Source organism: Sipha flava, unplaced genomic scaffold, assembly GCF_003268045.1.
Source record: "Sipha flava isolate LNK unplaced genomic scaffold, YSA_version1 325_pilon_pilon, whole genome shotgun sequence".
NCBI classification, from domain to species: domain Eukaryota; kingdom Metazoa; phylum Arthropoda; class Insecta; order Hemiptera; family Aphididae; genus Sipha; species Sipha flava.
Genome location: NW_020273010.1, coordinates 1,020,995 through 1,035,830, shown reverse-complemented (window position 1 = coordinate 1,035,830; position 14,836 = coordinate 1,020,995). Strand labels below are relative to the sequence as shown.

General features: G+C 32.0%; 2 protein-coding genes across 6 annotated transcripts in view; both read left to right on the top strand.

Annotated features, from left to right (window-relative positions):
• Positions 1–2,174: 2,174 nt before the first annotated feature.
• LOC112686852 lies at positions 2,175–2,498 on the top strand. Its single transcript, XM_025559308.1, has one exon. The coding sequence runs from the start codon at positions 2,175–2,177 to the stop codon at positions 2,496–2,498; it is 324 nt and encodes a 107-aa protein (XP_025415093.1).
• Positions 2,499–6,193: 3,695 nt separating this feature from the next.
• The window catches only part of LOC112686829 (FMRFamide receptor), a 211,701-nt gene continuing 203,058 nt past the window's right edge, over positions 6,194–14,836 (top strand). For all 5 annotated transcript variants that reach the window (XM_025559282.1, XM_025559279.1, XM_025559280.1 and 2 more), the window contains exon 1: positions 6,194–6,590. The gene's annotated coding sequence lies outside the window, so the exon portion shown is untranslated. The remainder of the gene's footprint in view (positions 6,591–14,836) is intronic.

The window sequence follows — 14,836 nt, the reverse complement described above, 5'->3', positions numbered from 1 at the left end:
TTGTAGCGCCGGAAAAGTACAACTTGAGAGGTTAAAACAACTACCTGAACCTCTCTACAGTTTGGTTAACGCTCTGCACCCAGATCATGTGCAATTTATGAACAATATTCGAAAATATAACTTCAAGAATCTCATTAAGGAAACTCAAACTGGTGATGATGGTTATCCGAAGTTCAAGAGACGTTCAACCGATGACAGTGGATTTTCCGTCAATATCAAAGGCGTAGATATAGATAATCGTTGGATAGTTCCTTATAATCCAGTACTGTTAAGAACATGTAACGCTCAAGTCAATGTGGAATAATGCAGTTCGGTGAAGTCCATAAAATATGTGTGCAAATACGTAAATAAGGGCTCGGATCAGGCTTCATTTGCCTTAGAAAATGAGAAAGACGAAATAAAAACTTACAAAAGTGGACGATATATAAGTTCATCAGAAGCCGTATGGCGAATCCTTGAATTTCCAATTCATGAGCGTTTCCCTACCGTTGTTCACCTTGCTGTCCATTTAGAAAATGGACAAAGGGTTTACTTTAATGAACAAAACCTACATGACAGAGTGAATAGTCCTCCTACAACTACACTTCTCTCATTTTTTGATTTGTGTAAAGTGGATAACTTTTCAAAAAATTTGCTTTACCCAGAAGTACCTGCATATTACGTTTGGGATAAAAAAAAGTTCCAAAGAATGAAGAGAAGAGTAAACGTTGTTGGCTGGCCAGATATCAAAAGAGAGCACGCTCTGGGTAGAGTTTATATGGTTCATCCAAACAATACAGAATGTTATCACCTTCGTATGCTTCTCCATGAAATCCGGGGCCCGATTTCGTTTAAAGCGTTGAAAACTGTAAATGGTCAAGTATATCCCACTTTTAAATCCACGTGTAAGGCTCTAGGGTTACTTGAAGATGATGAACATTTGTACGCAGCACTAGAAGAGGCAGCACACTGCCAATCTCCGCATATGATACGGGATCTATTTACGATTATATTAGTGTTCTGCCAAGTAACAGATCCCTTATATCTTTGGGACAAATTCAAAGAATACCTATCTGAAGATTTTAAAATACGATTAGAACGATAGGATTCCGTGGATGCAGAACACTTAGCGGACGTAGCGTTGAACAAATGCTTATCGGTAATAGAAGATTCCGTGTTAGCATTAGGTGGTCAGCCATTTAAAGAATATGGCTTACCTCAGCCAAGCAAATTTGAACAATTTGATAATAGAGAGTATCTCAAGGAAACACGTTATGACTTAGTAGCCTTAGAAGACGTCGAAGAAACAATGAAGAATCTCTGAATGACGAACAAAAGTTTGCTTACAATCAAATTATTATAAGTGTTAATAATAATGAGGGTCGAATATACTTTTTAGATGCTCCAGGTGGAACTGGAAAAACTTTCTTAATCAATTTGATTTAAGCGAAAGTTATAAGTACTCGCGACATTGCCTTAGCTGTAGCATCTTCTGGAATCGTAGCAACACTGCTCGAGGGTGGTTGAACGGCCCATTCTACCTTCAAATTACCACTCAATCTAACTACTTCGGCCACTCCCTTTTGTAATATATCAAAACAAAGTAATTTTGCGGAAGTTTTAAAAGATACAAAATTAATAGTGTGGGACGAAATTACAATGGCGCATAAGGGTGGTGTTGAGGCTTTAAATAGATCTCTAAAGGATATAAGGGAAAATAAAAGGTTAATTGGTGGTATAACGGTTTTACTGGCTGGAGACTTTAGGCAGACTCTACCAGAAGTACCAAAAGGGACCAGAACTGATGAAGTCAAGTCATGTCTTAAAAGATCTACTTTATGGCCTAAGATTAATATACTCAAACTGTCAAAAAATATGAGGGTATACTTGGGAGAGGAAAAGTTTGCTGGTGGATTTTCAGATCTTTTACTTAAAATTGGCAATGGTGATTATCCATCGTTTGATTAAATGATAACTATCCCAGAAAATTTGTGTACAGTTGTAACTACGGTTCAGGATTTAATATCAAAAATTTATCCAGATATTGCTCATATTCATGATAAGCCTATGGAATGGTTGTGTGAACGTGCTATACTCACTCCAAAAATGACCAAGCGGCGGCTATCAATGATACACTGCTGATGTCTTTTGAAGGGGAAGAAAAAGTATATACTTCAATAGATACGGTGGTCAACATGGACGATGCAACTAATTATCCGGTTGAATTTTTAAATTCATTGAAACCACCGGGCATGCCATATCATAGGCTTATTCTGAGTGTGGGCATACCTATTATGATGTTGCGAAATTTGAAACCGCCTAAACTGTGCAATGGGACCAGGCTTAAAGTCAAAGCTTTACATCGCAATATTGTAGAAGCCACAATTTTAACAGGATGTGCAAAAGGGGAAACTGTGTTTGTACCACGAATCCCTTTAATTCCGAATGATCATCCGTTCGAATTTAAACGATTACAGTTTCCCCTGAAAGTCTGTTTTGCAATGACTATAAACAAGTAACAAGGCCAAACTCTTAAATTTGCAGGAATAGATTTGCGAGAAAACTGTTTTTCACATGGGCAGTTCTACGTAGCTTGCTCACGCGTAAGCTCACCCAGTAGCTTGGTGATTTTGTCGCCTACTAATAGATCAGTGAAGAATATTGTCTACAAAGAAGTTTTGTAGATAACATATTGAAAAACTATTAGTAAAACATTTATTTTGAACTTTTAGTGCTGAAATTTATCGTGAACAAAGCTTCTGCCGCCAAAAGCTATAACTTATCGAATAGGTTATGATAATAATCATTATCTTAAAAACTAAATTAAAATGTATAAAATATTATTTCAAAAATCTTAATTAATTTAAATTTCAATAGATTTAACAAAATTTAATCTTGGCAGGTTACATAAATTTATATACTTAAACCCGGCAACGACGGGTAATTCAGCTAGTCGGCCAATAAATGGATTACAGGTCTTGACGACGATTCGCAAGATGGAAAATACACGTAAGCTTTCACGCAAACCTGATCATCGGGATCCATTATGTCGTCGGTGAAACAAACGACAGCAAAATTTCATCGTAACAAAAACGAAAGAAATATTCCACACGAATGTTCCTCGTACGGTGCGTAATAATTATAATAATTATTGTTTTAATATTTGTCAAAGTTAAGGTTGGAAATACAAACTTAGACCCAATTTTAGTTAAATTGGGATTAAGACAGGGAGATGCTATGTCACCAATCTTATTTAATATAGTAGTAGAGAAAGTTGTAAGAGAGATGAATATTACACCGCAAGAAGGAGTTAAATTCCATGAATCGTCCATAGGACTTCTGGCTTATGCAGATGATCTGGTGATCATGGAGGATTCACAAGACGGACTAAAAGATTTATTAAACCGGCTGGAGAAAGCAGCACTGAAAGTTGGACTCCATATCAATGAGGACAAAACGGAATATATGGTAGTAGGAAGACGAGACACTATAAGATTATATCCAACTCTTAACATCAACAACCGAAATTTCAAAAGAACAAGACAATTTAAGTACCTAGGATCCATACTTTCAGAGAGAAATGAAATCGAAATAGAAATAGGAACAAGAATTCTGTCAGGAAATAAATGCCTTTATGGTCTTGCGAAATTACTGGGATCAAGATCACTTTCAAGAGAGTTAAAATTACAATTATACATCACATTAATACGACCTGTTATTACTTATGGAGCTGAGGCGTGGCCATTAAGGAAAAGTGATGAAAGAAAACTCTTAGTACTGGAAAGAAAAAAAATACTGAGGAAGATCTTTGGACCAGTAAAAGACATGTTTAGTGGGGAATGGAGAATAAGGAAAAATGATGAACTAGAGACACTCTTTCATAAACCCAGTATACTCGAAACAATAAAGAACAGAAGATTGATTTGGGCTGGGCACGCCTGGCGTAGTCAAAACCCACTCATACGTATGGTACTGGAGGAGAACCCTAATGGAAAAAGACCGCTGGGAAGACCACGTCGGAGATGGGAGGACGGAGTTAGGGATGATGTGAAAGCATTAGGTGGAGGAGAAGATTGGAGATTACAGGCATCGAATAGAGAAAACTGGAGGCAAGGATGTATGTCGGGATGGTCCTAGTGGCCGAGTTTACCGAAGAAGAAGAATATTGTTTTAATAATATTCGTGACGCGGTCCATTCGTAATCCTGTACACATTAACTAAGGTTTTCGTGTTGTTGGGCATGTAATTTAATTGAATCCGTCTGCCACGACAGCTTGCGGTTCACTGGCTCGGTCGAAACAAACTCGGTTTGTACTTAGATACTTCAATAACATGCACGAAATAAATACGTTACACCCGGCCAAAGAATAAAATCGTATTCTCTACAATAGCACATTATTATACATTGTTTACTGTGCTCTGTACTTAGAGTTTAGATGACTGTAAAAACATTCATCGCATTCATCGGTATTATTTGTTCGGTAATCGAATTCTCATCGCTCGTTGTACGGCGATACCATCAATTGTTATACGCGATGCATTCGTTATATCATTTGAAGAGAATATTAGGACACGATCAGATAAATTATCGATCGGCAGAAGTTAAAACGACGTTTACAAAGAATTACTAAACGATACGATCGCACCATATCTGGAAATAAACCTTCATCGGTCGTAAGTGTTCATTCTCGTACTCTTAACATCGATCATATTGATTGTGGATCCATCTCAGACTGTTGGTAATTCGTGATTTGAATATGCAAGGGTGTTTGACTGCGATTTATAATTTTTTGTGCTTTATATAACGTTAGCTTTCCCACCGGAAACTTATTTTATGTGAACATTGAAAATGTTCCCTTGTGCTCCTCGAAAAGCTCGAGAACGTATTAAGCAATGTTGTGATTAATTTTTAATACGTACAAGAATAAGGTTAAAATTATCGTAAAGCATGAATCATTTTTCGACCGTGTGCAGCAGCAGTGTGCGCAGCAATAGTGATCAGTCGGTTGGGTAGAACACGATTGCGTACGTTTATAGATGGGTAACAAAAAGGTGGGTAAGAAAAATAAATAAACACAATTGGGTATGAAATTGTATGTTTATTGTAAATTTACTAATTTCACTGTATTATCTTTAATAAATATAGAATACTATTATATATATAAACTAACAGTTCTATAATAATTCATAAAAAAAATTAATAATAAAATAATAAATAAAACGAGGGGATAGCTAAATAAAAGAAAAGTAATTAATAAATAAATAAAATCGACAGTTTTTATTTGAATGATATTATTATCAATAAATTATTTAAAAATGTTTAAATTCGGATTTATTGACATATATAACCTATTACTTTTACTAAAACTCGAAAAATTCCGTATAATATAACGGAAATAACGAAATTTCGTTATATATGATATATTTGATATCATTAATAATAAACATAGGTAATAAAAGCGATAGAACACAAAGTGTTTATTAAATTTTTCGAGTTCACTCGTATAGGCAGCATGTGTTATACACCAATACCAGTGTAAAAATTAGCATAAGCGCTTAAAACTTCGTCCACAATCGTGTGATTAAAAATCAGGTAATATCGTACAGAATCGTGTTACATAAAAATTTATCGCCTATAACGAACGTACGCAATCGGATTTTACTTTAGTCGGTTATCGGTAATTTCTAGATATCTCATTTATATTTGCATCGATGACAATATAATTTTAGATGGTGATAAAAGAATTTAAAAAAACTGGTTTTACGCGGAACTCGTGTACTCCATCTAATGTGGTACGAAATATCCCGTCATATTTTTCCTAAGAACAGTAACTCTAACGCCGTTATTTGCGGCTTCTGAAGATACGCTACGGTGCCCGCGATTTCCGTTACAGTTGCGTGCGGACGGAAAAAAGTGATTTGGAAAAATTGAAGCGACGAGCAAAGGATCGCAAAGGTATGAAACGGTGTTGGCGATCGGTTTCCGACAATCGTGTACTATGGATTTTTTTTTGGTTTAACAATAGAACATCGCTAAGGACGGGGACGATAATATGATAATATGTTCGAACGCGTGTGAGCTTTAGGCGCGTGTACGTGCACGTGTGTACTCGGTGTGCACTGTGCGCATATCTCGCCAGGGAGCGCGTGCGCCAGCGGACCGAAATGCCGCCGCCTCAGTTCGTGGCTCCAACTTTTGAAAACCGTATTTGCCCGTCAACCGTTCGCCGCGTCGCCCATCGTTGTCGTCGTCGTCAGTCGTCGCGAACCGTTTTGGATATCGTAGCAAACTATTCGTGTGTTTATTATTGTATTTTTTCTTCTTCCTCGGTTTGTGTTGGTGAAACGAATGGATTTTTATCGACCACGATCAAGAGCCTAGGAGATCCAAAAAAAAAAAATTCTTAAAATAATAGACGAGTGTCATAGATCATCGATCTTCTCCTTCGCTTGACATTCGCTTGTAATCATATTTATAGTTAATAACCGATATTGAACGTAATCAGCGCGTCATAGCACCCGGAACGATCGCCATAAGCTTACGCCTGCCATCCAACCGGTTCAACGATCATTATATTATATTGTGCGCTACAGTCGTCATGCCGTGTCCAGTAAGTACATTTAAAAGCAATCGTTACGCTAAAATGTTCATCGTCTCGTGTCTCCCATTGTTTTTGCGTTGTTTTCCAATGTTTATTTTTATTTTTTCGATCCGATTACGCAAAGATCCGTCGGACATTCGGTATTGTGCAGGCACGAATCTACTGTTCGCAAAGGACCGGATTGCAGGACTAAAATATCATCGCGTTTTCGAGGGAGCGGGTGTTGGGTAGATCAAAAATTCTAAACGAAAACGATTGCGGCTATTTTTACAGTATCGTTATGATGTACGCGTTAAGACTTTGAACGTTGACTCGGTTAAAAATCCTAGAAAATTATTTAAAAAAAACTTTGAGTGCGAAACGATCGTCAATACTCGTTGGTAATGATAATAGGTACCATATGTTCGGTTTATTTTATTTAAAAAAACAATATGAGTACGTTTTAATCGTTAGAAAATTATAATCAAATTCAATTAGCTCCTACTAAACACGTTTTATTTCCAAGCTCTGCAAAATAACATAATATATTATAATAAATATATTATATTAATAATATTAATAATATATTATACGCTACTGTTGGTCGTTTCATTCGAGATTCATACTATATTACAATAATTCATTTTTGATGAATTTTACATTCCAGTTTCATGTTTTCTGAATGGTTTAATCTAATAAAAATAAAAATAATAAAAATAAAAACTGTATTGCAGACTGATAATTGAATGATTTTTAAGTAAAAAAAAAAAGGATTCAACGAAATTTTTGTTTTTAATACAATACATATTCTATGAATAAAACATCGTTTCATCATTAATCATTTACGAAAGATTTTTATTAATTTTTTTTTTCAAAAGCATATAGAAATAAATTTATTATAAATGTCCATAATATTTTTGATATTTTTTTAACGAAATGTTTAGCGTTAATACGACATAAAGAAATAATTTTAAAATAGCACCTATTTACCTACTATTTTTGTTCTTGATACTTCTATTTCTGATGTAGCAATTTGATGAAATTAATTATGTTAACCAAAATGTATGTTCCGCTACAGATAATTAATTTTCTTTGAAATTCTTACATTATAATTGTTGTTTATTTTATCATAAAATAGAATTTTTACCAAAAAATCTCTAATGCTGCTATTTATTTTTCCACATTCGAATTTATTTTTATTTTAATCTCATGTTTATTTAAAACCACTTCTGCTTTTTTTTTATAGCTATTTTTAAATAAAAAAATATGTCTCAGAAAAAAATTCTATATCTTGTTCTGTCTGAAACAACATTTGATTTCACCAAAGAACTCGGACCCGTCATAATAACAGTTATTTATGTTTAAATATTTAGAAGCAAACATTCTAGCTTAGCTTTTTTAATCACGCAAACTGATTTAGATAAACCTACTAAAGATAAGTATTGTGTTTGCAATGTCATTGATAATTGGACCTAATTTGAAACAAAAACATTTTCAACAATAATCGGTTTACAATGAACTTATAGTCAGGTAAATTACTATCATAGTATCTGTTTTACAAATGAATCGATAAATGATGCGTGATAAATTTTTAAAACAAGTAGTTGTATGATTCGATTTGAAAACGCAGTACCTACTTAGAAAAATAAAATATCCGTGTTTGACATAATTTTCATTTTACATTTTATGATTAAAATTATAGAACTATTACAAGTAATTTGTTGAACGATATGAAGTGTTATATATAAGGAAATATTAATGAAAAGAAATTGATTTTTTTCATTAGTTAAGCAATTAACAAGCCAATAAATAATATTTCTATTAAAATAAGCACTTCAGTACAATGAATGCCAATATACTCAACAATTTACAGTTTTTTTTTTTTTTTTTTATCTAGAATATAATTTTAACTCAGGTGAAATGCATTCATAATTATTAATAAGGAATCGACCAATTTCAGTGATAATGTTTTCCACATCACAATATATCTTTGATAAAAATGAATTAAGGATTAATTTAATTAAATAACATTAAATTAAAAAAAAAAAAACTTTTTCTTTTTAATTTTTTTTATAATTAAAATATATTGTTTTTATTTCTTTTCTCCGCAGTCCCTATATTACATAGCAAATACTTAACTGCTATAAAATATAATCAAAATGGTTATCATTATGTTCTTGTATTTAGTTTATATTTAGGGTGGAAAATCTCATATTACATTATCCGGATAATAATAAGGTTGTGAGTTTTGTAGTGCGTTTATTTATCAAAAAAAAAAAAAAAAAACAGTGGTATCCTAATTTAATTGAAGTATAAAATTATAAATTGACTATTGTTGAGAAAATAATTTAAATATCAAATTAAATTTATTTATATGAGGTAGTAGAAGTGTATAGGTGGCATATACAATGTGGATACTGATTGCAATTCTCTACACCTTGAACATATGTTCTATTGTCCGATGATAACATAGTAACTCTGTTTATCAAATAAATTTTTTTGCTTTACAATTGATGCAATACTATTACCACATGTAATATTATCAGTTCATCAACATAGTAATATGTTTTTCATTATCATAAATTTTTTAAAAAAAGTTTTAAACCTATTTTAAAAAAATGCGTCATTTTTAAATTATCATATACAAAATACAAGAGAAAATACTTCGTATGACTTTGTAAACGGAGTTCTCCATAAAAATAATATCGTCATCAGTTTTTAAAGACAAGGTCTTTTCGTATCAAAAATAATACAAGTAGTGTTATAATATAATTAATACGTGGCATTTAACATTTTAAAATGTTATAATAAAATAAGTTATAATTATTATGGAAAATCATATTTATTGTATAGTATTTTCTAAAATACATACATGTATTGAAGTGGTTCCCAACTTGGGAGTGATTACCGCCTAAGGAGTAAAATAAGATTTTTGAGGGGTAAGGATTGAATAAATTTTTTTTATGTTTTTATTATGTATTTTTGTACCTCTTATTATAATAATTATATTTTTATTATCTTCAAATTATATTTATATAGTGTGCTCTCGATTATCTTCTTCAAAACGAACCATTTTTACATAAATACAAACAATAAAAAAATAAAAAAAATTACACGTTTCTTTACATAACACACTGATCCATCTTTGCGATGACGGATAACCCGATAATGCGGGTTTTACGTTAGGCCTGGCACACATTTTTTTTAGTGGGTAAGGGTATTTACTAATATCTTACTCGTTTTACGGATATTAGTCTCGGAAATGTTAGGAACCACTGATATATTGGCTAAATATAGTGTGTTTATCCTTATAAATAAAAATATAAATAAATTCTTAGCCTTTTATAAGCTATTTGTTCATTTATTTGTATATTAATTTACGAGTCTTGACAATTTACTAATTTTTATTTTTATTATATCATTATTGTTCATTTTTATTTTATTGACATACCGAAACGGTTTTTGAATATCATACATTTAATATATAATTCGTTTATGCGTTTTGTCGTTAAATATGTTCTAGTGATATGTATGTTTAAAATTTATTAAATATTCTTGAATCATTGGTAAAGAAATGGTTAAAAGTAATTGTAAATACGATAGAATTCATTTTTATCGACGTCAAACGACTTGGTACGTACCGTAGACGTTTATCAATAGTAGACACCAAATCGATGTAAAAAGAAGGTTGGTCAGTAACAGTAGTAAAAATGTCTCGTTATTGGACTTGGTGCAATGTTTCCGACGTTGAACATTCATCAAATATTGTTTAGGTGCGTACAAAGATGGCACGACGTTCACCGGGAAGGCGGTGATATCGTAATTGCCAATGAATTCGTACGGCGAAAGTCCCGTAAAAAAGAAAATAACATCTAATACGTTCGCACTGTGAAGTAAAGCAACATGCGTTACGTTTCCGCCCGAACGGATGAAGTCGTCGGCTTTTCACCGATAAAAATAACGAAATACCTGCGTTTCGTAAAAAAAAAAATACCTGCAGCTAAACGGCGTGTGTTCCGAATCGCATTTTCAATAATAACCCGACGAATTCACAATCTAACGAAACCAGTTTACTGCACTCGAACGCGGAATTGTTTACAATAATAATAATTACAATAACATCACGAACGTTATCTGAACGTCTACATTGTTATGCTTATTTTACGTCACATTTCACCGCCGATCTTCTTGAAATAGATACATCAACGTGGACGTACGCGTACGCCATGTGCGAGTGTTATGAACAATAATTGATTGTGCAAACAATTGACATGCAAATGGTTGCATAGCTGAACACATAGCACGAAAATATTATATTATATAATGTTCGTACGCTTCGAGCGATACACAATCGTACGCACATTACTCGAGTATTCAAAAACACAGGAATATTTCGGTTCACCACAATATTTCGGAAAAACAACGATGTGACATAGTAACGATGATGGCGATGATGACCATGCGATCATTGCGTGCTAACACGCCGAACTGTTGCAATTTATAGCTTAAGCACATAACATTATCGGTGGCATGTTTACCGGGAGCGGGGTACACCAAGAAGATAAATCAAAATTTACATTTATGGTTGAATCAAACAGCGTATTATAATCTAATTTAATATTTTTATATTTATAAGATTGCAGTGTAAAAAGTATTGAGAGATTCAGTGACGTATATAGGGGTGGGGCTCCCTAGGCCCGGGCCCATAGTGAAATTTCAGATTCAATTAAAACATTTAATGCATATTGCTATATTATATAATTATATATTTATATGAAACCATGGCTCGTAACTACTATTATTTTTGGTGTTCTATTTTAGTATGTTATTTTTGAAATATAAAACTCACATTATTGACTGATACTATAATTATCCAGAAGTTTATTTTAGAATTAGTTTATTTATTTCATATCTTGATGAGCTATCTATGTCATTAATTAACAGATTTAACAAACAAAAAAGTTCTTTTAAGTCTTCAATACAACATATTGTACCATTTTATGTGATTAATTCTGACTATACTGTTGTATCAGACGCCATTACCTTTTACCAAACTGATTTTAAAGATAGCTATAATACGAGACTATGGAGAAGTAAATGGAAACTGTTTTGTTTAAATTCATCTGAAAGCATTCCAAAAAATGCTATTTAAGCTTTAAAAAAATGTAACAAAGATGAATTTCCAACAAAATATGTTCTGTTGAAAATATTATATACTATACCTGTTACTACTGCATCTCTTGACAAGAGTTTTTCAACACTAAGTCAATTTAAAACGTTTTTGAGAAATCAACAAGGCAACGTAAGACTCTCGGGCATTGATGACGATTCATCGTAATATACTTCTAGATTTGAAAAAATAGTTAATATTTTTATTAAAAAAAAAAAAAAAATAGAAAAATGAATTTTACATAAAATTAAGTCAAAAAAATTTTAAGTCTACCTACTGTAGACTACTGTAGAAAAATGCTTAGTTTATTATGTAACTTATTTAATAATAAATATATATTAATAAATTTAAATTCCTATATTTGTATCATTTATATCATAATTAAAACTATCCGTTCCCTAAAAAATTTCTAGTTGTAGCTATGGTGAGGATAAATTGGCCCATAGTGAAAATAATTCCTATATACGCCACTGGAAAGATTGGACTCGAAATTCATAGTAAATGGCTCGTTAATCACGTAAGTAGGTGTCAGAATATAATATGTATTATTAAATATATAATTAAGTATATTATTTCGAGTAATTTTCATTTGGTGGCACTTTAATAAAATTGTCTACCATCATAGTTCATAGACGTGGTATTCTTTTGTAGAGAAACATACGAGTAGTGGGAAAATCAACTCTTGTCAACTGGATAACATTCAATTATCACTTGGGGGGGGGGGCACTAGTTCTACGAACTTAGTATATTAAAATATGCTCTGGTAGGAGTAGACAAAGAGAACGTCAAATTTTGTTATTCGTATCATATCGTGTTGTAACTAATGGTAAATATGGTTCTTAAGCAGTCGCAGGTATTTTTATAATAAATCTATGTTTGACGATAATCATTATAAACTCACTGATTAGAAAATGTTGAACCTCCTTGTTCCCCTTTCCCTCCCGGAAAAATTGAAAAATATTATAATCTCGTTTACTCACTTTCAAGTTATCGTCCGACATCCAATAATTTAAATAAATATCGCCCGTATCAAATACTCGCACTTAAATTTCTGCGAGGAATATAATAAATATATTGTGTGTACGTATAATAACAAATAAAAAAAAAACGGTTAGGATATTGGTCACGATATACAATAAAATCGTGAACGGTGAAAAAATGGGGAAAAAAACCGGATGTTTTGCGAACTTTGTGTGCGTATCTATTACCCTCAACATACTATCACTATATATTAGCCGATATATTATTATCTGGGTGTGCCGTCGTATTTAAAAGTGGTTATGCAGTTATTATTTAGCGTTTTAAAAAAAATTTCAAGCAATGGATCAGCCACTGGATCAGGGGTTAATTGGATCAGAGGGAGAGGTATTAGCAGTTTTTTTCAAGCGGTTTTATATTTCATATATATATTTATATATATATATATATATATACTTTAGCGAATTTAATTATATTGAATTATTCACATGCCATACAAAACTTTTGGCTTTTTTTTGTTCCACCAGGAAATAGTGTTTTGGAAAAAGAACCCTCGACTTACAAGTACTGCTACATAGAGCCTCTCCGGCCGAAATTCTGTAAAAATGTATAAATAATAACAATAATATATATGTTAGTACTTTAATATATTATTTTATATTACAAATGTAATAAATGACTTTACCTACGCGCGTGTAGGAATTTCGTACATATTTATGCGGATAAAAATTATTTTCCTCGTGTAAAAGATTATTGGAAACGCCTGTTATTGCTATCATGCGTAATATTGGTATGGTGTTCTATGTCGTCGTAGAATACAATAATGCAAATAATGTCCAACGATCTCGACAGCGGCCGTTCCGTTTCTTGTACTGTGAGATTGATCCCTATGCCTACTGGGTATCGTTTCCAAACTGATATTATCCAAGCTTTTCACTCAGTCACACATGCAGAGTGAACAAACTTTGCGAACAAAAGTTTTGTTTTTCGTTTGACTTGCGCTCGTAAGTGTTAACGTTTTATGGAATTATAGAAAAACAACCATATTTTACGAATCAACCGCCTTGGTTCGTATCAACTGTTAAACAAATCGATATAATGTATTCAAAACGTAGATTTATTATAGACGATTATAATATTATAACGACGATATGGAAAAGTTTACCAGAGACGATGTAATGCGCGGTTTATCGTTTTTGAACTTTTTGGTGTGGGTTTTGACGTTCGTAACTTTATTAAGTTTTTGCTTAATAAACGGAAACGATTAAAAAATTAAATTTTAATTAAGGGTTATTTTAATATTTGAGAAGCTTGAAAATAATTTCGATAGTATTATTATCATCGTGTTTGAAACTCTGAGGATGTACATAATACTTGAAGCTGTCTAAACTCATTAAGCTAACAATATTACAAACGACAATGATAAAAAATAATAGTAATCGAGAAATTCGAAATGTATATAATTTTACAACAATAATATGGCGTTTCCTCGTTTTTCTTTGTTATATACATTATGTTGCGATAGGTTTTGCATTATTTTCTAATGGAAATCACATTATTATCTTGTCCAATGGTCTTATGTAAAATTCTTAACGGACATTTTAGCGTTAAGTTAATTTTAATATTAAATTTATAAAAAAAAAATCGTTTGAAATAATTGTGCTATACTTTGAAACGGGTGTAATGTTATTTTTCGAATAAACAGTTTTAGTCATTCAATAATATACGATGCAATATTTTGTCCTTTTCTTTTGTAGTAAATTTATATTATATTCGAAAACAAATACAGCATTGGCAGCAGTACAAAAGTTTATTTCTCAGCAATTGCCAAATATTTTTTTTTTTTTTTTAGAGACGATGTGTATAAATTCTCTAGAGGACATTTGTTGTTCTAAACACTGAGAACAAAATCTAAAATTTTTAAAGTATAACACACTAAGTATTATGACACATATAGTCTAATAATTTGTAAAACGCCCGTTTTGGTCCAAAAATATTTTGAGCGAACATATAATGATGTTAAACTGAACATTTTTCAGAAGACAACGGTTTGGTCGTATTTTAATATATGATGTGGAACGTGAGATTGTACTAATACAAGGATTTTCTTTTGTAATTTAAAGTTTCA